The sequence below is a fragment of the Carlito syrichta genome, unplaced genomic scaffold (genome assembly GCF_000164805.1).
Source record: "Carlito syrichta isolate Samal-C Ts95f unplaced genomic scaffold, Tarsius_syrichta-2.0.1 Scaffold301908, whole genome shotgun sequence".
NCBI lineage: Eukaryota > Metazoa > Chordata > Mammalia > Primates > Tarsiidae > Carlito > Carlito syrichta.
The window spans coordinates 568,517-590,742 of NW_007246004.1; the positions used below are offsets into that span (position 1 = coordinate 568,517).

General features: G+C 39.4%; 1 protein-coding gene across 1 annotated transcript in view; it reads left to right on the forward strand.

Annotated features, from left to right (window-relative positions):
- The window catches only part of FNDC3B (fibronectin type III domain containing 3B), a 296,455-nt gene extending 276,558 nt beyond the window's left edge, over window positions 1-19,897 (forward strand). The window contains exons 23-25 of the mRNA XM_008055647.1: window positions 887-1,053; window positions 3,657-3,784; window positions 16,416-19,897. Of these exons, the coding sequence (XP_008053838.1) occupies window positions 887-1,053; window positions 3,657-3,784; window positions 16,416-16,727 (607 nt within the window). The 3' untranslated portion in view covers window positions 16,728-19,897. The remainder of the gene's footprint in view (window positions 1-886; window positions 1,054-3,656; window positions 3,785-16,415) is intronic.
- Window positions 19,898-22,226: the final 2,329 nt, after the last annotated feature.

A 22,226-nucleotide genomic window follows, 5' to 3' on the forward strand; every position in this document is an offset into this window, starting at 1 on the left:
ATTCTGAACCTACTAAAGATCCTGGGTGACTTTTGGAAGTTATATTATTTCCAAAATTTTAGTCAACTGTTAGCAAATGATGATAGTATATTATCGATCTAAGTAATTCAGTTTCATTGTGAAAACATTAAATTTCAAAATCCTGGGGGAAAGCACCTTAACTGTAAGGCCTTTTTTAAAAAAAAAAACCTTTGTGCCTTCTGTGCTTATGTTTCATGCAAGTGTTAATTAGCAGAGAAGCGCAAAGTAGTCCCAAATCAGATGGTGGAAGGAACCAGAGCTGCCATTCTGAACTGTGTGTGATTTTTGATTAACCCAGTGGATGATTCTGAACACAGTCTTTTTTTTTCTTTTTACAATTTTCTCAAAGATCCATAATCCTATATGTCATCTTACCAGTTTAGGAAAGGGACTATGAAAGCTGTTGGGAAGATAAAAAATGACAAGAATTTTCTGACTAACCCTCAATTATTTGCAAGATGTGGCTAAAGAACACATCTAATTCTCAGGTGTCCTATTAACATCAATCTCCTTCATTGCCTAATGCGTAGGAGAAGGTGAGTTTGCACCATCAGATTATATGGATAGTACCATTATGAAAAACTTGAAAATTCTGTTTTTATTAGTATATAAAAACATGAACAACTGATGTTTCTAGAATCTAGACTCTAAAAGAATCTCATTTCAATCTTTTTATGTGCTTAAATTTGTGCTTTTCTTTTATATTATCATGCATTAGACATTAAACTTTGCAACTGGTTGAATGTCAATTCAGACTCTACGAAAAGCATTTTACCAAACTGGTCTAATTAGTTCCACTAGTTTTTTTCATATTTCTTGTCGTTAATATACGTTCACATGTCTCATGGACTGCTCCTTCCTCCAGGTTTATTTCAATCTACAGAGGATCCAGCCACACCTACAAGGTCCAGAGACTGATGGAATTCACATGCTACTCCTTCAGAATCCAGGCAGCCAGTGAGGCTGGGGAAGGGCCCGTCTCAGAAACTTACACCTTCAGCACAACCAAAAGTGTCCCTCCCACCCTCAAAGGTTAGTAGACAGCATGTGCTCTCATGCTGGCCTGTGAGAGCCAGCAACTGTTGGGACATTGGAGGAGGCCTCTTTCCGACCTTAAATATACTCTCCTAATATTTCTAATATCAGCAAGATAAACTCACAAGAACATTCTAAAAAGAGGGCTGGGCAGTGGGTTGTGTGGGGAAAACGAGAGGCCTTGAAAGGGCTTGCAGATCGTGACTTTTCTCATTATGTATAAATGCTTACTACAGATAATGGTTAGACATGAAGGTCAGATTCCTTAGAGATCTTAAGACAGTTTACCAAGGCAGAGACTCTCCTTCCTCAGACGTTGAGAGCACAGAGGTTGACCTTCGTCTGTGGGTGGCTTTAGTGCCTAGAAACCATCTCAGATAACTTCTGCAGCCCTTTCCTTCAGCCACGACTCTTGCTGGGGAGAGATGCCTTTGGAAAGCTGCCCCAGTGACCTGGCCTGATCTTGAGTGCTTGTCTTGGGGTATGTGGGTCACGGCTTTTCTACCCTGTCCCTTTATGGGATCGGGCGTTCCTGAAGTCATGAGACCCCTAGAGATCCATATCATCTCTCAAAGTGAGTGAACAGAGGCCACTCTGCCTGGACCTTCCTTCCACCGGGTCTACAGAGCCCTCAGCACCGTCTTTCTAGGCACACAGCTATGCCTGACCACAGCAGACTTGCCAGGCAGGAGACCCAGCAACAGGGGCTGGAGATTACTCAGCCCACCCCACCCACCCCCCGCCTTGGACTCCTGAAGCCATGCCCCATCTTGCACAAAGACTGTGCTTCTTGGGGAGGTCCCTGTTGCTTGTCTTTAAGGAGCAGTCAGCATGTTACTCAGAATGGCCTTGAGGCCAGTGGGGGTGAGTGCAACTGTAGAGAAAGTCGTGCATGCCTGTGGCCGTTTGACTTGCTGCTTCCCTGGGGAGGAGCTGTATTAGCTGCTACCAGGCAGAGTCAGTTACAGGAAGCTCCTGGATCAGGGTTTGGCTCGGAGTCTGCACAGGGCTCCTCCCAGGACTGGTTCATGGCAAATACCTTCCCGTCCTTCCCTGCTGTGCAGGGTCTTTGGCAGCTCCTTTAGGTGACCGTGAAACTCATGTGAATGTGTGCACACACTCATAGCCTTGCTGTGTCACTTGGGCAATAAATGCCCTGGCCCTGAGGGCAGCTTCGCCTTTCAGCTGTAACAGCGAAGATTCTGAGCACACTGTGGCTGACTGGCTTGTTGGCACTACCAGGAAGAGGTTGCCACAGTTACGAATAAGTAAACTTCAGGGATCTTTCTGGTATTGAGAAGCACTAACTCTCGTAGTGAACCTTAGCGGGAAAATAGAAGGATGTAGTGATAGCATGTGCATTTCAAGGCACTTCTGCTTCAGGAGGGCAGGTTCCTGACTGACACATGATCACGTTGTCTTCCTCTCACTCGTAGATTTGGGAAGTTGTTGTCTTAGTTGGAGGACTGTTTAGTCTAATAGGAGGGGGTCCTTATTTCGTTTTTTCATAAATTGCTTGGAGTTCTGCCAAGTATTCCCAACGTACGCTTGGTTTGTGTGGGGGTTTTTTGAAAAGTATTTTTCTTAGACAGTATCATTCAGAATTGCAAGTAGAAGCAATGGCATCCGGCTGGGCTCAGTGGCTCAGCCTGTAATCCCAGTACTTTTGAGAGGCCTAGACGAGTGGATTACCTGAGCCTGTGATTTGAGACTCACCCAGGCAACTTGGCAAGACCTCATCTCTACAATAAATCAAGAATTAGCCAGGCATGGGAGTACACACCTGTAGTTCCGGCTACTTGGAAGGCTGACGTGGAAGGATCGTTGGAGCCCAGCAGGTCGAGGCTGCAGTGGCCAGGAGTGTGCCACTGCACTCCAATCTGGGCGTCAGAGTGAGACTCCAACTCAAAACAAAAAAACAAACAAAAAAAGAAACACTGGCATCTAAATAATTAATTGCATGTAATTAGAGATTAAAGTTTAAGGGAGTTCACAGAGAGGAGTTGCACATTCTAGTTACAAAATAGAAAAATATCAGATATTGAAGCAAACTGTAAAGATATAAGCTAAGAGAAAATCTTTTTAAGAGCTATAATGTTTAAGTATTTTACTACACACTAATAAAATTTGCTTTAAATGAGAATGGTGAGTCCAGTGGGTGGAAAAAAAACTAAAAATGTAGTATAATAAAATAATTTAATTTGTAAAGTCTTTCAGTGCTGCCTGTTCTCTGGGATTTCTCTCCAATGTCATCTGCTTCTCAGACCCTCCTGAAATCCTCACCCAAATGTGCCCTTTCCCTCCACTGGAAATTCCCAGCATTTTGTTCTGCCTTGTGTTTCTTTTTGTACGTGCCTCATACCTTGCTCTCCCCATCCTTCAACTAGATCTTAAGTTCCCAGAAAAACAGGGTTTTCAAGAATACCTAGCACAGGACCCAAACCGTAGAAGTTAGTCTGTGGGAGAGGCTGGGCACATAAACTCCCCTCTTGGGGCAGATGCTTGGTCTTATTCTCTGGGTTCTCACTAGTAATGCTAAAGTTTGACTGTTAATATGATACTTTGAATTTTGAGCCTGGATATGTGGATTTGTATTTCAGCACCTCGAGTAACACAGTTAGAGGGAAATTCGTGTGAAATTTTGTGGGAGACGGTACCACCAATGAAAGGCGACCCTGTTCACTACATTCTGCAGGTTTTGGTTGGCAGAGAATCCGAGTACAAGCAGGTAAGAATTGGCATGCATAGCACGTATGCAGCTGATCAGGCTGGTTCCTTGCCTCTGCCCGTCACTGTAAACGATTCCGTGAACTACATGTTTCTTAAAATCAAGGTAGAAAATGTCTATCATGTACCTGTTACCTAATTCTTCAGGTTATATAAGCCCTGGTTTATATTTCATTTTGCATATGGTGGTCCTCATCTTAAATTTTCAGTTCTCAAGCACAAGCTTGTCTTATAAAACGTACAAATTGTTTACTTGTATTTGACATTGGCAGTGATGTCTGTGATTGAAAACTTGTGGTGTTACTATAGAAGGGAAGTAGTCTTGGCCTGACTGCTGAAGCCTATGTCCTGTCCACCTTTTTTATGGACTTAGTGGAAGGCTAAGGGAGATGACGCACAGGCCCTTGAAGCCTGGGATTCAGGAGCTCTGAGTCATGCTTGTCATAGGAATCACCTGGGAATCTGTTAAAATGCAGATTCTGAGGGATAGGTCTTGAGTGGGCGTTCAGGCTACCAGGTGACACTGACATTGCTGGTCCGTGAACTGTAATGTGAGTAGCAAGGCTTTGTAAATCACATGACAAATCTGTGCAAGAGAGAATGTCATTGGAATAGAACCAGATAAAATATTTATTTTTGTCATTTTTCATACCCCTTGCCGATCCTTCATTCTTCCCAAGAAGAATCAGGTCACTGACTCTGAAGGATTCAGATACTCTATTAGCTTCCATAATGGTCCCTGGAACTTAACAAATGTTTTTGTGAAACCAGGATATAATACTGTTTATTTCGCTAGGAAAGCAGAGGCCCATTATTTACCAGCATTTTTAATATGGGCATTCATTTATACCAAACTTACAAAGACGAAGATAAATGCCACCTGTCCTCTGAAACATTCGTGTAATTTGCGAAAACACTTCTTTATTTAGCTCGAAATACATAAGACAAGTCAGAAATAATTTAATTCAGAGTTTTTGTTAAATTGCTGCTTGATGTTTCTTATATATATAATAATGAGGAATACGTGCATATAAAATGTGTTAAAAAATTAAAAGAAATTTTGGATGTTTTGCTGTACTTTGTTAATATGAAGTGCCAGATAAAGGACTGATTTGTTTTTAACACAAACACTTTACCTTACATATGATATCTACTGATATTGATTAACATCAGTGGATGATGTCACCAAAGTTCCCATCATCCTCTTAAATAAGAACAAAGACACCATGGTTTCCTTTCACCTTCCAATCTCATTTTACAGTATATCCCACTTCAGATTAAATAATTGTTTCATCTTAAAAGAAAGGTCTGATTGGTTTCAGAGTCTTAGCCCAAATAAATGGCAGAGAATGTGTCCCACTTGGTTGAGTTATCTTTCCTCACCAGTTGCATTGTCCCATTCCTCAGCGATGTCAAAATGGTTAAAATATGAGGTGTTGAGAAATCACTTGACATGTAGCAATAATTCACTTCTCAGCAGTACATTCATTGCACATTTGTATCTTAAAAATCTTTTATTCCACGTACCATTTTTTCCACCTGTTCTTGGAAAAATATTGTGCCTCTCAAAACACAGTGACTGCTGTTTCACATTGAAAGGGCAGCAGTATCTGCTTGGTATCTATGCCCATCAAGCATTGCCAGAATTTAGGTGAATCTGTTCAGTAATTGAGGTTTTATTGGCACGTGGGCTGTTTTGAATCTGTTGTTCATTTAATGTTATGTATTTAGCCTCATGAGGCCCATGAATGATGCATAATCATGTATGTGCCACAGAATATTTTTCTTATCGGAAACAGAGGTAAACAACCGTGTCTTGTGAACAGGTGGAAACACAGCACTATAAGGCAGGCACAGTGGTGGGGATTAGCATTCTGCACGTGTCCATGTGCTTCCCACATTTACCAAGAAATGATTAAGACAAGTAGTAGTACATGGAGAGCCACAGTTGAATCAGGGACAGTTTGTACTCTTGTTTTTGTTTGGTTTTGACTTCTCCCTATTCAGGGAGTATTAACTTAAACATGATGTTTTGCGTACTTTATTCACTTGTTCTGGACATGAGCTAGGGAATAAAACCTGTTTATATGTGCAGAACAGTGGTTAAAATAACTACAGTCCAGGGATAACAGGTGATGGGCGTTGAATCCATAGAGGCAAAGCAAAATAAAATGAGAGATCGCTGTTGCCGCACGACCATCACAGCTGAGCCGCAGGCTCACAGTGTGTACCCAGTTACAGCCCTCTTCTGACTGGATGCACTAATGTGTGGGCTCATGCTGTTCATTTTTATCTTTCTGGGACTGGCACATAGTTTGGCACTCAGTAAATGTGTCTTGCATGCATGAAAGAGGCAGTTTTGAAGTATCAGTTTCTTTGTACCTAAAGTGAAGATAAGCGTAAGCTTCAACATGGCATGTGTTTAGAAGTTAGGTTTATTATTTAGCTGAAAAAAAATCACCCATAATAGAACGTCCTCTTCCCCAAGCTCATTTTTATTGGCAATATATGATGAGGCTATGGCCTTTCCTGATGTTTCACTTTGCCAGTTTCATCAGTGGTCATGATGTGAGGCAGGCAGCTGGTTTTAAACAATCTGTAAAAGTATTAAATCCTTTCATGAAATTTTACTCTGTTAGATTGCGTGCATATTGGTTTGGTTTTTCTGCCATTTAATAGACAGTCCAAGCACAAGTTTTGGGAGTTTTGTTTGTTTGTTTGTTTGTTTGTTTGTTTTAAGAAGCTTAAAACTTCAAGCAGGAATAACTGTAAAGCATTCTTGAAGAGGATGAAAATTGTGTGTATATGCATGCAACTGACTATTTTGCACAAGTTATGGCATAGCCTGTTTAATATATACATATGGAAAAAAGCAAAATGATTCATATCCCTCCCTGGTCATACATCAATAACTTTACAAAAAAATATAAATATAAGCATTGAAGATGAGAAGAGGGACCGCAAACTGCAAGAAAGTGTTACCAAACTATTCTTGGTGTTCAGATTTGTTGTATTAAGAAGAAAACCTGAGAAGCATCTAAAAAATCTATAAAGTTCTACATTTAATTTGATGGCATCTCTATGAATATATCTTTATCTTGTATCATTTGTGGAATGTAGTACTGAGACATGCATTATTCCTTCCTGGTATCACAAAACATACCAGGAAAAAGCTTCTCTTAGGCAAACTATTTTGATGTACTGGAGCATACAGCAGCTCCTGGGGCCTCCATTATTTTTTGATGACTTTCAACTCATTTTCCTAGTAAAGAAATAAAACAACGAGGCCACATTTTTTTTTTTAATTTTTGGATGAATAAAGGGTCAGATTCAAAACAAAAATAGATTTAGATGGATGGAGATATTTAAAAGTCATTTATTTTACCGATTCTTTTATTTTTAGGTTTCCAGGTCACTAAGTATCTGAAGGCCAAGATCCCTTCCAACAGAAAAAATTCTATGCATGTGTTCACTTAAAATTTCATATGAGATAAATTGATGTGCAGTGTTATGAAGTCCAAGTATAGGATCCCTGGTTTATTGAGAAGCTGTGGGGTGTTTTGTATCGTGAGGGATGCCTAACATAGGACTTGAGAGTTTAGAAGGCCCAATGAGTGAAAAAACAATAAAGCAGTTCAGGAACAGTACCCTTGCCTGTTGTCTTTACTCAAGAACGAAGTTGTCTGCCCAATATTATGTCTATAACAGAGGAGACCTACAGGTTAGCAGAGCAGAGTACCTCTTGAGCCTGAGGGACCCAAGGGGTGAGCTATGGGGACAAGTCTGTCTCTCATAATTGTGTGATATTGGAGAAATGAATTCACTTTGCCGAGCCTCGGCTTTCTCATTGTAAAGTAGAGGCAGTAACCCTCTAACTCTAGTAATCACTGTGGTGTGAGCATGAGACCCATCCAGTCATGAGAAGGAGCTGTGTAGATGGTGCCAGACTGAAGTTGGGTCTCCCTTTCTAGTTCTGGGGAGGAGGCGACATTGGCATCGAGGTGCACTGACTCAGCCTCTCCCCACAAAGCTCTCTGTTATATACAGGATTTCAACCACACCTCATGTGATTTTGAATTAGGGTTATGAATTCCTCATGTCAGCTATCTGGATATTACTTTACATCCTCCCGTTTGGAGTAACATGTCGAAATTACTTAAAAATATATTGTTCATCAGATCAAGAATAGAGATAGTCTTGGTAAAAATAGCATTACTTCTTTACTTGCTGCAATATTATGATTGGTTACTTCAATAAAGAAAATCTCAAGTGGCGCTCTGCCCTTTAAATTGGATTGAAGCAAGAGGAGAAGGCTGTAATGGCACCCCTGTCAAATGAATGAAAACATAGGGATCCAAAGCATCACTTATGCCTGATGTGCAGAGCCGCACGTCTGTGGAAAGTCACTCAGCGGAGGCACCACTGCATGGCAGGCCTGACAGCCTTGAGCCTTTGTGACAGCATCAGTCCCTTAGTACTGTGGGCTGTAAGTGCCATAGCCATGCTATGGACACCAGGACAGCATCATCAGGCTCCCTTCAGCTGGCTTCTGTGAGTCTTGTATTTGCAGGCCCACGGTGCCCTGGCACCAAGCATCTGTCCTAGAGCATTACCCATAGTTCCTGCCGGGGCCCCAGGGAAGCATAGTCCACTAGCAGTTCAGCACTCTGCATAATGTATTGTGTTGCCATTCCTTAGATGCCTGCCACATGCCAATTGCCGTCCTCAGAGATTGCTGTCTATTATCACACTGGCTCTTATCAATAATTCCATGAGACCCAGTATTATCTTCATGGGGCAGAGGTGGTTTCTTACCTTATCAAGGAACAAGTGTTACAACGGTGTTGAATTAGTCATCAATGATTTGGGCTTCTTAGTGGTATCTGGGGCTTTTGGATCTCCTATTTTTGTTTTAAGTTTTCATCAGTTACAGTTCATAACATAGGTTCACATGTGGAATAACTCAAATAATTATTCTCATTTCATTATATAAAATATGATGGTTTTATTCCATATGCAATCATTTAGTTAAAAAAAATTGTTGAGAGAGACATTTAATTTTATTTTACAGCCATTCCCCTTTCTTTGAATCTGAAAATCCTTAATGTATTTCTCCGGAAAAAACTTGACTTCTCTCCTTTGAGAAATGACTCACATTGAGATATGAGACCATATTAGCCCATATTAATTTGCCGGCATACAGACATTATAATTGACCCAGGTAGACAAGCTATGAAGTCTACATGCTCCCACATAAACATATTTATAGAGCCAGAAGAGGATTTGCAAGTTTTAACATTTGGAGTACCTAAAAAACTATTCATGAATTTTTTCTTTGAGATCTAGTTTTAAAATACTTTAAACCAGTGGTCCCCAATCTTTTTGGCATCAGGGACTGGTTTTGTGGAAGACAAATGGATGGGAGTGAATGAGTCATCAGACTCGTGCTTCTATGAGAATCTAATGCTACCACTGATCTGACAGAAGATGGAACTCTGCTCGCCCACCTCTCACCTCCTGCTCCTACAACCCCGTTCTTAACAGGCCAGGCCATGGATGGTGGGGAAATGGTTGGGGACCCCTGCTTTAAACTGCTAAAATGAAGATATTTTATGCAGGTTTTTTCCCTTATCAAAAAGGAATAAATTTCAGTATCTCATGAGCAGTTACTAAAATACAGGATATTAAGGGCTTAGTTAGATGAGCAACACTATAAGAGGCCAGAGAAAGGAAACATTGAAAGAGTGCTTACTGTGGACCAAATCCTGTGCTGGGTACTCTTGAACTTTGTATTATTTACTCCTTCTAGCAACTTTGAGAGTCAAAATTTGTCAAACATATTTTACAGTCCAAGGCTATTAAAATAAAGAGATTATATGAGTCCCTCAAGGTCAGAGTCAGAATTCAACCAAGAGCCAGCTGACTGCAAATCCAGTGCTCTGTCCATTACCCATAACTGCCAGAGGTCCCCCTCCCTTGGGCCTGCTAAGCTTAGACTTCCATAGACTCTGTCTCAGCAGGAGTTATAGGTCTCATGCAGTGGCCACCTCGTTTACCCTCAGTTACTGGGTTTCGTTTTGCTTCATTGGACAACTTGTCCCTCTTTGTGTCTGTGTCACACGGTCCTAATTGTTATACTACAAAGCCTCCCTTCCCCCACTTCCCCTTCCCCCCTTCCCCCTCCTACTTTAGGAATGCCATTGCAGGACCTTAGCCATGTACTTTATAGTGTTTTGTATACACACACACACACACACACACACAGTATTCCCACACAATGGAGCAGTAGTATGAAAAATATGGAGTAATAAGAAAAATGCTGTCAATCTCATAGTGGCTGGGTTTTTTTTTTTTAAATACAAAAGTGAAAATTAGTATCAAACCTTAAGAAACCAGAATCCTCAGAAAATGGACTATTGGGATTGTTTTAATTTTTGCTTAGCTACGAATTAATCTAAAAGATGTCAGGGGCATGGTTGAATATTTCTGAAATATATTAGACTCTTTTCTATCAGTACACTAAAAACAACTTGATAATTGTTAATGATTTCATTTCTTCAATGATGTCTGTACTCATACCAGACTCTCTCTGCCACCCCTAGGCTTGTGTGCATGTCTTAATGTTTCTTTTTGACATTTACTTATTTCTGGTAATTAGCCTCTTTCCAAACATTGTGGTATCAGAATATCTACTCTGGAGTATCTGATGCTTCTAATTAAAGAACATTCACTGAACAGCTGCTTTGTTCAAGCCATTGTACTGGTTGCTATGGAGATATGGAAATAACACACAGTCCCATACTTAGATGATACATTTATCTTAAATGTAAGAAAAGAAAATAATGTTAATTTTGTGTTGGCAATTCTTGTAAAAGAGAAACTGTTTTAGATAAAATAACAAAAAGACTGGGTACAGTGGCTCACGCCTATAATCCCACACTTTGGAAGGTCAAGGTAGGAAGATTGCTTGAACCCAAGAATTCAAGACCAGCCTAGGTAGCATAACAAGACCTGGTCCCTAAAACAACAACAACAAAAAAACAAAAATAAAAAATTAGCTGGGCGTGGTGGTGTGTGCCTATAGCCCCAGCTACTTGGGAGACTGAGGTAGAAGGATCACCTGAGCCCAGGATGTCAGGGCTACAATGAGCCATGTTCGTGCCACTGCATTCCAGCCAGGGCAACAGAGGGAGACCCTGACACAAATAAATAACAAGAATAACTAAAATAAAAACATGTTTACAAATAAAAGCTAACTTTTGGTTGAACTTTCAGTAAGAAAGTTTCCTTCAACTAAATATTCATATTTTTTTACTAAGCTTTTTTCCTAAGTGGTATAAGAAAAGTAGCATTCCTTTACTTTTTGAATACATTTTCAGAGATCTTCACTCTAAGGAGTTGAGAATAACTTCTAAGGATACTTGAGAAGTTGCATCAAAACTAATATATGAAGTCTCCAAGCGTCTCCAAATTGTGTTTCTAGGAAATTAAATATACTTGTGGGATGACTTTTTTTAAGGATGGAGCCATGCAAGTTCTGGAAACTACAGAAATCATTTAAATAGATACAAATGCACATTTGTATTCATTTTCCAGAAGTCTCTAAAATATCTGTGGGAATATTAAGTGGTTTTCTGCAACGAGGCCGTTGTTTGTTTGATGGCAGAAATTAAGAAGCCATATCACAGAAATACTGCCCAAGTCCTTGCTTGGTACACACTGAGTGGGAAGCTACTTTCTATAACACCATAAAGAAAAGCCAGTGCTATTCTGTATGGAGCAGTGGAAACCAGCATGGGGGAATCTGGAAGGTCTGTAATGGAAACACCAGGGAGTTCGTGGGACTATATGCAAAGACAGAGTACGCCGCCAAGAGAACTGGACCCGATGTCACACTGCAAGTCATTAGATGAGGACTAAGGTGGAATGCAGGAGATGGAATTCTGATGGTGAGCATTGGTATTTGAGTTCACCAGTCCTGGGGGAGTTCACCACTCCTCTTATTCGCTAAGAGAAACTAATAACCTCTTTGGGCTTTAGTTTTTTCATCTCTAAAATGGAAGTAATGTAGTCACCTGACAGTATAATTAAGAGGATTAAGTTCAATAAAGTATACTTTTCTCCAGTATATTCTTTCCCAAAGCATTTTTCACATATGTTTTCTTATTGGATCATCTCTCGCTCTTAGAGTAGTGAACTACCTTCATGTTAAAGATGGGAAAACTAAGGCTCAAAGCTGTCACTTGTCTGGGATCGCAACCCTGGTAAGTGACAGAGCCAGGACTTAAACCCGGGATTTTGATTCCAGTTCTTGTGCTTAAGAAAAGTCTGCCCAGTACTGCTCAACGGCAGGTTATATCAGACCCAGTTCCCAAAGTTGCACAGAGAAAAAAAAAAGAACTTTAACCACTACACTATTTCATCCTTTGATTACTGTAAACAAATATTTCAAGAGGTATGTCAGAAAACCATGTCGCTGAGGCTTAGAGGCAGCTTTTGTCCAATTTGATAAACATTCCGGCATTAACCGTCACCACCATCAAGTGTCCAAATAGAGCGTACACTGCAACACTGAAGGTGGGGAAACCAGAACCCAGATGGCAAGTACGAAGGGACCTGCTTTATCAAACTGGTCTACTGACCCTTCCCTTCATCAACTGTTCTCAAGAAAAGACTTGTTTCAGAAAACAACAGCTTGGGCATTTTAGATTTAAGAAATCAAATCTAAATTAAAGAACATTCACAATTAAAGGATGTCTGTAAAGACAAAAGTACACCATTGTTTTCCGGAACCCTCCCACGTGTTGGGAAATGGCTTACCAAGAGGCAGTTCCATTGTGGTGTAGTCGGAACTCTTGAACAGCTAGCTGGCTGTGTGTTGGTTGGGACGGTCACCATGACAACAAGCTTATCTTAAAACATTAATTTGACTCATCTTGGAAGTAGGAGTGGTGAGGAAGGAATGATCTCTCAAGACTGTAGGCCGTTTTCTTACAGCTCTTGCCTTCTTAGTTGCCTTCTTAGTTGTTTGTAACTGTAGTTGCTTAGGCACATGCCACAATTTTTTTACAAATGGAGTAACTCGCCAGGAGGAATGTGCATAAAATCTTACAGAGGGAGTAGCCAAAGCAATTATAAATCTGGAAAAGTATGAGAAGCAAGCAGAATTGGTTTTCCAGAGTTTAGTCACTAAAGTACAATAAATAAGATATCCAAAGTCTACTTGTAAAGTTTGAAAATGAGTGAGGAAATTCTTAAAAAGGCTAAATATCAGGTGAACATTGGCAGTCTGGTCCCTTTTCTAAACCATGAGATCCTTTTGCTGTCTTTCAGTTTGACCAACACTAAATGTGGGTCCATTGCACTTGTGTTCACTAATGGAATATTTTGCTTCTTGGTGGAAGTTTACACATCAGGTTTTAGAAATATGTGAAGACATTTGTAGATTTCCAGTAACTGAGTAGCTGGCAAGTGTTTTAGACAGAGTTTAATTTTCTAGGGAATTTGTATTACTGAACAAAATTATTTGGATTAAATTCTCCAACAAAAAAGGTAGAGTGACTGAATGGATTAAAAAGACAAGACTCCACTGTAGGCTGCTTACAAGAAAGTTCCCTCACTTTTAAGGACACACAGGATGAAAGTAAAGGGGTAGAAAAAGATACGCCACACAAATAGAGAAAGCAAAAGAGAACAGGAGTAACTATCCTTCTATCAGACAAAATAGACTAAGTCAAAAACTGTAAAAGAGACAAGAAAAAACATTATACAATACGGGGTTAATTCATCGAGAGGAGATAATTATTGTAAATACGTTTGCACCCAAGATCAGAACACCTTGACATATAAAACAAATTTATATAAAACAAATATTGAATGATATGAGGGGATAGAGATTGCAGTTCAGAAATAGTAGAGAACTTCAGTGCCCCACTTCCAGCAATGGACAGATCATCCAGACAGAAAGTTAATAAACATTGGACTTTAGACCAATGGACCCAACAGGCATTCTGCCCAGCAGCAACAGAATGCACATTCTTCCCAAGCACAGATGGAACGTTCTCCAGGGTAGATCACATGTTAGAACACAAAGCAAGCCTCAGCACATTAAAGAAGGTTGAAATTATCAAGTATCTTTTTTCTACCACAATGTTAAGAAACTAGAAATCAATACCAGGTGGAATTTTGGAAAATCCACAAATACATAGAAATTAAACATGCTTCTGAACAACCAACCGGTCATTGAAGAAATTAAAAGGGAAATGTAAAAATATTTTGAGACAAAAGAAAATGGAAACACAACATACTAAGACATATGAGATACAGCAAAAACAGTTCTTAGAGCAAAGTTTGTAGCAATAAGTTCCTACATCAAAAAAGAAGAAAGATCTCAACCTAACATCACACCTCAAGGTAAAAGAAGAACAAACTAAGCCCCAAATTAGGAGAAGGATGAAAGTAATGAGGATGACAGTAGAAATAATTGAAATAGAGACTAGAAAACAGTACAAAAGATGCAACTAAGTTGTGTTTTTTTTAAAAGGTAAAGTCAACAAACCTTTAGCTAGACTAAGAAAAAAGAAGATTCAAAATCAGAAATGAAAGATTACAGCTGATAACATGGAAATACAAAGGGTCATTAGACTATCGTGAACAATTATATGGCAACAAGTTGGATAACCTAGAAGATGGATAAATTCCTAGATACATACAACTGACCAAGACTGAATCCTGAAGAAATAGAAAATCTGAACAGGGCTGGGCACTGTGGCTCAAGCCTATAATCCCAGCACTTTGGGAGGCTGAGGCGAGAAGATTGCCCCAGCCCAGGGTTTTAAAGACCAACCTGGGCAACTTGGTTGAGACCTCATCTCTACAATAAATCAAGAAAAATTAGCCAGGCATGGTGGTGCCACCTGTAGTTCCAGCTACTTGGAAGACTGAGGCAGTAGGATCACCTGAGCCCAGCAGGTCAAGGCTGTGATGGTCATGAGCATGCCACAGCACTCCAGCCTAGGTAAAAGAGTGAGACTCTGGCTCAAAAAAAAAAAATCTGAACAGACCAATGAGCAAGGAGATTGAATAAGTAATATAAACAGGTTCATGGCTGAATTCTGTCAAATACTTAAAGAAGAGCAAATACCAATCCTTCTCAAAATCTTCCAGAAATTCAAAGAAGAAAGAATACTTTGAGACACTTTTTGTGAGGTCCTGATGACCAAAGACAGGAAAATGACGTTACAAGAAAAGGAAATTACAGGCCAATATGTTTGATTAACATAGGAGCAAAAGTCCGCAGCAAAATACTAGCAAATCTAATTCAACAACAGATTGAAAAGATCACCCACATGATCAAGTGGGATTTATCCCTGGGGTACCTGGATGGTTCAATATACGCAAATCAACAAATGTGATACATCTTATTAACAGAATAAAGGACAAAAATCATTTGATTAACTCATTAGATGTAAAAAAAATAATTGACAAAATCAACAGTTTTATTAAGGTAGCCTATTGCTAGACTTTAAAGTTCTAAATAGTAATAATAATAGCTAACTCTTACTGTACACTTACTATATTCTACTTTATCAGGTACTAACCTAGTGCTGCTCAAACGGAAAGGGTTCAGTTAATTGTCTTTTCTTTTTTAATTACTCATCAGCTGTCTCATATTGATTTGATTTCATTTCAGCTATTTTTTTTCCTATGTCGATTCATTGACTCTGATGTAAGCCATAAATTTTTATGTTATTTTATAAGTCTTTTGAGGATCCAGCATAACTTTGATAGAAGAACCTTGTGAGACCTCCTTCCTCCACCCCTCTTCAAAGACTCCTGTTAGCTGCCTTCAACTCAGTGTGATAATGTCTAAACTGGTAGTTTTCCAGTCCCTGTAATAACAGTAAGCCACTTGATGTTTATATTAGAGTTCATGGGAAGAAAACATCCCAGATCTTTAATGGAAAAAAGCAGATTTGTCATACAGTGATGAAACACTCAAGACAGACCACTAAATTGTTTAAATGTTAATTTGTGATAAATGGGGCTACATAAAAAAATTTACCAGCCAGGCATGATGGCTCACACCTATAATCCCAGTACTTTGGGAAGCCCAGGTGAGAGAATTGCCTGAGCCCTTGGCTTCAAGATCAGTCTGGGAAACTTAGCGAGACCTCATCTCTACAATAATCAAAAAAATAGCCAGGCACGGTGACACATGCCTGTAGTTCCAGCTACTTGAAAGGCTGAGGCGGAAGGATCTCCTGAGCCCAGCAGATCGAGGCTGCAGTGGCTGTGAGCATGCCACTGCACTCCAGTCTGGGTGACAGAGGAAGACTCCAAACTCAAAACTAAAATAAAATGGCAGCTGTATTTCTAGTCAGTGTCTTATCTCCTTCTGTCTGAGTCAGTCACTAGATTTTATATGATGTTTTATTCAAAGTGTGTCAGAATACCTTTTTTATGGATGAAATGCCAATTGTGAGAAATACCTTTTTACATAACGTTTGTTGTTTGGGGTTAAATTTAAAACAAGTCAGTGTTCACAAGGTCATCGATGCTGTACGATGATTCCATTAGAGACCGCAGTGTTGCGATGAATTAACTACCTAGGACGTTTCCTTTTCTCAAAGGTGTACAAGGGAGAAGAAGCCACATTCCAGATCTCAGGCCTCCAGACCAACACGGACTACAGATTCCGCGTGTGTGCGTGTCGCCGCTGTCTAGACCCCTCTCAGGAGCTCAGCGGAGCCTTCAGTCCCTCTGCGGCCTTCGCGTTGCAGCGGAGCGAGGTCATGCTTGCCGGGGACGTGGGGAGCTTGGACGACCCCAAGGTGAAGAGCATGATGCCCACTGACGAACAGTTCGCAGCCCTCATCGTGCTCGGCTTCGCAACCCTGTCTATTTTGTTTGCCTTCATATTACAGTACTTCTTAATGAAGTAAGCAGGCCCGACAGAACTAGAGGTATGACTTTAATGTTACACATTTTAATACACACATTTATTCAGATACTCCCCCTTTTAAGCCCTTTTGTTCTTTGATTTATATACTCTTGTTTTACAGATTTAGCTAGGAAAAAAATGTCCGTGTTTTGGTGCACCTTTTTGAAATGCAAAACTAGGAAGAGGTTAAACTGGATTTTTTTTAATAAAAGAAGAAGAAGAAAAGCAAACCAGATACCAAAAGCTCACTTTCTTACGTTTTCTTTTAAATTTTCAGACTTGCCTTTGCTCTGTTCTCACTGATGTCTTTCACAAGCCTTATGGGTTTTTTGTTACCATTTAGTAATTTATATTCACCAGTCACTTCTTCTGTCTTGATCATCTGTATCCATAAACACGAATCACAGTGTGTGTGGTTGCAGGGCGAGGAGTTCCGCGCTGTCCGAGGGTCACCATGCAGCAACGACGCGCAAAAGATGTGTTCCCACAGATGAGACTGCCCTAAACAACCGTGCTGTCACTCAGTTAACTTAATGTGTTTAGCTCATTTAAAGCAAAATGTACTTTAATGTCAGTGTTTTCAGAACCTGTATTTCTTATTATTTTAACACTATGAGCTGCCTGTATAAGCAATAACCAAAACGCACCTATAAGTTATAGAGCATTGTAGATTTTGCCACGTCAATTCATAGCAGTAACCTTAAGGGCATTGTGCAATAGTTAGTTGTTTTCTTGTTCAGCTGTTGTCAAAGCTGCTTTAACTTGTTTGTCTTTGTATATAACTACTTCTGATCTAATCACTAGAGTTATTATATTCTGTTATGCGTGACCAGAATTATATGGCAAGGACTGGGGATAGTATAGTGCCTCTGCCCATTGTCCAAGACTTACACTAATTGTGAGCAGTCTTCTTACGCGTCAGCTCATTATTTGTGAAAGATTTGCCTTTAGGCTTTTCTTCGAGGTATCAATGAAGTGATTGAATTTCCATACCATCATTCAGTACACACAATACTAATGTAACAGCAGATGAAAACTGATAAAACCTTAAAGAGAGACATCGAAATGTGTAGTTCCTATTTCTGTTGGTTTGCCTGGCCACTGTGGGAGAGGGAATGGGATTTGGCAAAAAGCACAGGGTGTTCGGGGGTCAAGGAACCTAGATTCTCTCCCTGGATCTCTCACTAATTTGCTGCGTGACCTGAACATGTCACTTTACCTCTCTGTGCCTCAGTTTTCCCATGCGTGAAAAATAAAATAAATTAAATGGGGATTCTAATGTTTGTAAGTGCTTTGAGATCTTTGATCAACAGGTGCTATTGGAGTGCAAAGTGTTACTCTTGCATGTTAATTTTGAGTCATGAGATAAGCAATTTTAACCCAAAGTCATTGGATTATTTATATGAAGTCCATAATGTTCGAGTACCTCAGGGACATTTAAGAGTTGGAGGTGCAAATATATTCCAAAAGGGTGCAACAGACACAGTGTATCCCCCCTGCTTCTGTTTTTGTATATTTTTGCTACTTGGTTTTCTTGATTATATTTTGTCTTGATCTGTGTTGTCTAAGATGCAGTATCCTATACTAGCTTATAATATTCCCATACCAAAGTCATGGGGAAACCAACATTATTTTGTTTTTGGTTTATTTATACTATATTCTGCATACAGTACTTTAAATGCCAATTACAGTGCAATCTTTATTTATTGTAAAAATTTTTAAATGTACTTATGTACTAATTTTCCCTTGTAGCATGTTATTTTTTTTTGTTTTGTTTTATACTTTTGTAATTTTAGGTCAGTCTTGTTCCTTGGCAACATCTGTAGTATTAATCTTCTGACATTTTCTTGTGTTTTTAAAAAGTTAAGACCATCTAGTGCATTAAATGCCAAAAATATCCATTATCAGTGATTGAAACGTTTACATGTACCCGAAAACCATAATCATCTCTTGAAAGAAAGCGCTAAGATCAGTGACTTATTCTGTGTGCCTATATTGACGTAGTAAGTACTAGAGAGTTCTGTATTTTATTATTGACTATAATAACTAGTTTAATTAGCCTCGCAAACTGATGGCATCAAGGTAAATATATTTTCGCCAAAGTTCTGGCCTTTGAAAGCTCACCCCTCTCTTGACACTATGACATTTCACCTGCATTTCCTGAGACAACCTCATGCAGGTGTTTTGGGGAAAAGGTATTTTTTTAAGCAATGAAAATTCAACTGAGTACACAACCCTCTTTTCAGGGGGGTAGAAGTCTCTTTTTTGAAATACTTCAGAACTGCTGCTATAAAGAAATTTTCTGAATTGGTTGAATTTTTTAAAATAATATATAGTACTTTAGGCCAAAATTTCTATGAGTATTGATCTTTCTGAGATTTTCATACTATCTGTTTGACCACCAGGAAGCTGAAGTGTGTGAAATACAAGCTGCCAGCACTTTATTTTATTGCTCTCCATTATTTGATACTCATTGTAATCCCTTCAGACAGAAAATGACTCTCTATGGCACTGTCTTCTATCACAAATATGTATATGTGATATCGATATATACTATATATACAACCATTACACACGAACAGTAAAATAAAGTGTTCTGTTCACCTGATCTCTTTGGCTTTCTGCTCTGTGTAAGAGTGAGTGAGTGGCTTTTTGATACTCTGACTCTTTTCTGTATGACAAACATCCCTGGCACAAGAAATTCTTTGTGGGAAGCAAACTGCCCTGTGTCCTCAAAGAAATTGTTTAAAAAAGCTTTTTTAAAATATTTTTTTCATATTATCTGCCTTGTTTCTTATCAACTTGAAATGTTGGCATTTTCTAACCTTGTTTTGTTGGCTACAGTAATTCAGTATTCATGTCAAAATTGAGAAGCGCCCTAATTGAATGTGTTTGAATGTCATCCTTGCACAATCTTTAAATTGAAAGACAAAATGTTTTACCTCACTGTTGGACATACATTCCAAGCTTTTCAACTTTAAGAGAGAAAAAGATCATGTTTTCCTGTATTGTAAATTTTAGACTATTTCATATACATTGTATTAAAACTGCCATATCAATTTTAATGTATAGATTTTGCAAATACTATGCTATATGTAATACCTAACTGTATCTGTAGTGTATATGTAATATATTTATGCCCAATAAATGTTTTAATTCTTTCTGACTTAAGGAGGACTTTTCTGCCACGAATAGGATACCTTTTGTTGTTGTTCCTTTTTAAAAACTTAAGCCACATCCCCAGAAGTTGAAAACTCAGGTGCTCTTAGTGGCCAGGCAGGCTGCATAGTGCATGGGGCTCTCTCTGCCCTCTGAAAGGGCAGCTGCAGCTCAACCTCCAACAGCTGAGGTCTTACGGGGCTGCCAGCCACAGCCCCAGGTGCCAGTGTTTCAGAAGATACTACAAACCCTCATTCCCCTTGTGAGTGACCACAGTGACCATGGACTGAGTAGGCTGCCAGTTTAGCTCTGTATCAGTCTGCGTGGATGATGTGCCTCTTTGCCTAATGTGTGGAGGTCCATTATCCTCGTTTTACCCATGGGCCAAACTTCGTGAGTCCTGGCTGTGTTCCCTCACACACTGGGTGCTTTCTTTCCCTTGACAGATTCTGTAGGTGTGAGCGCCTTCCTTCCTCCAGGTCTCATTCAGCAACAGCAGCAGTAAAGCACAGCGCTCCTGCAGTGGCCGTGGTGTATTGTGATAGTTAGGTTGTTTTCCTAGGAATTCCTACTGTCTTTTTTATTTCTTGAGTGGGGGAGAATGTATGAAAAAATGATTTACAACTCAAAGCTCATTTTCTTATATCAGGAATGGTAGTCACTCTTCTGCATAAAGATGACAGATTAAACAAACACGCATCAAATTTTGCATGCTCCTGACACTACTAAAAATATAGCAGAGGATTTCTTTTTAAGTTATAGCTCCCTTCAAAATTGGGAAGAATGGGAGAAAATGTATTACCATCAAAATTATAGAAACCTGACCCAAAAAAAACCTCTAATTTGAAAGCTCTGTTTTTTCATTCTCAACACAGAATAACCTGAAAGGCTCGAAAACTGACAGCAGCATATCCCTTTGAAGTGATGGCAAAAGGAGAAAGGAGCCTGAAACAGTATTGGTTGAAAGCTGTTTAAGTGAAATTTGATCTACAAAATCCCTCCCATTTTTTTCAGCTGGACAGCTGGCCCTCCATTAACCTGCCAGAAGCATATAAAGTTTTCCCCAGGAGAAGGTTTAAATGGAAACTCCCTAGACTGAGAGACACTATCCACAATTGAGAATGAAGGTACCATATCAAAACTTAGTGAACACAGGCATACAGGAGAATATTAGAGTCTTACCTGAAGGCCTCATGGGCAGAAAAGAAAAGTCTCAAAGTCTTCAAGGAAATGGTTCAGCTGCAACACCCTTGGGCGGTGTTTTCCAGCCTTGCTGTATATTAATATTACCTGGGGAGCTTTTCAAAATTCCCATACCATACACCAATAAAATGAGTTATTGCAATAACATCAATATTTTTTCAAAACTCCTCAGGTAATTCCACTGTGCATCTAAGATTGAGAACCACTGCTGTAAAGTGAAACTCTCCGTTTCACAATCCCCTGTCAAGTTGCTAACCTTCCATCTTAGCCAAGGGCAACCTGGCATGTGATAAAAGCTTCCAACATGAGTGAAAAGCCCAAAACCAACACTTGGAAGAATTAGAGAAACAGGGAGAAAAAGCTTCAAAAAGCTGTCATTATCTCCAGAGAGATGAGAAAAGACAAGGCATCTATAGAATAAGGAATAGAATGCTATGGAAATGGAACTCTTAACAAGAAAATGTTCTTGGAAATTAAAATTTTATACAAGAATTGGAAGCTGAAATGAAGAAAGTAACCCCAAAAATAGAACAAAAAAAAGATGGTCCAAGATTTACAAAGTCCAATTAATAGGAACACCAGAAAGGACAGAGAAAATGGAGAAGATGAAATCATCCAATACATGCATTTCTGGAATGAAAGGACATGAGGGTGCTCAACACAGTGGATGAAAACAGGAGTTCTACCAAGGCATACCATCTAGTTAAAAAACAGTAAACCAAGAGAAGCTCCCAAAAATGAAAAGCTGGTCACACAGAAGAACTGGGAATCAAGAGTAGCAGTAGACATTGGTGAAGTAGTTACTTCAAGATTTTAAAAGAAATCGATTTACCTGCCCACTCTGACGAATGTAAGATATCATGAAGACATCAATTTAAAAAATGTAGGATCTAGCATGTTTGCCTCCCATGTACCCTCCAGGAAGGTGCTAGGACAGCGGTCCCCAAACTTTTTGTCATCAGGGACTAGTTTCGTGGAAGACAATTTTTCCACTGACTGGGGGTGGATGGTTTGGGGATGATTCAAGCACATAACACATATTGTGCATTTTATTTCTATTATTATTACATTGTAATGTATAGTGAGATAATTATACAACTCACCATAAAAAAGAGGTATGGATGAAAGTGGTGAATAA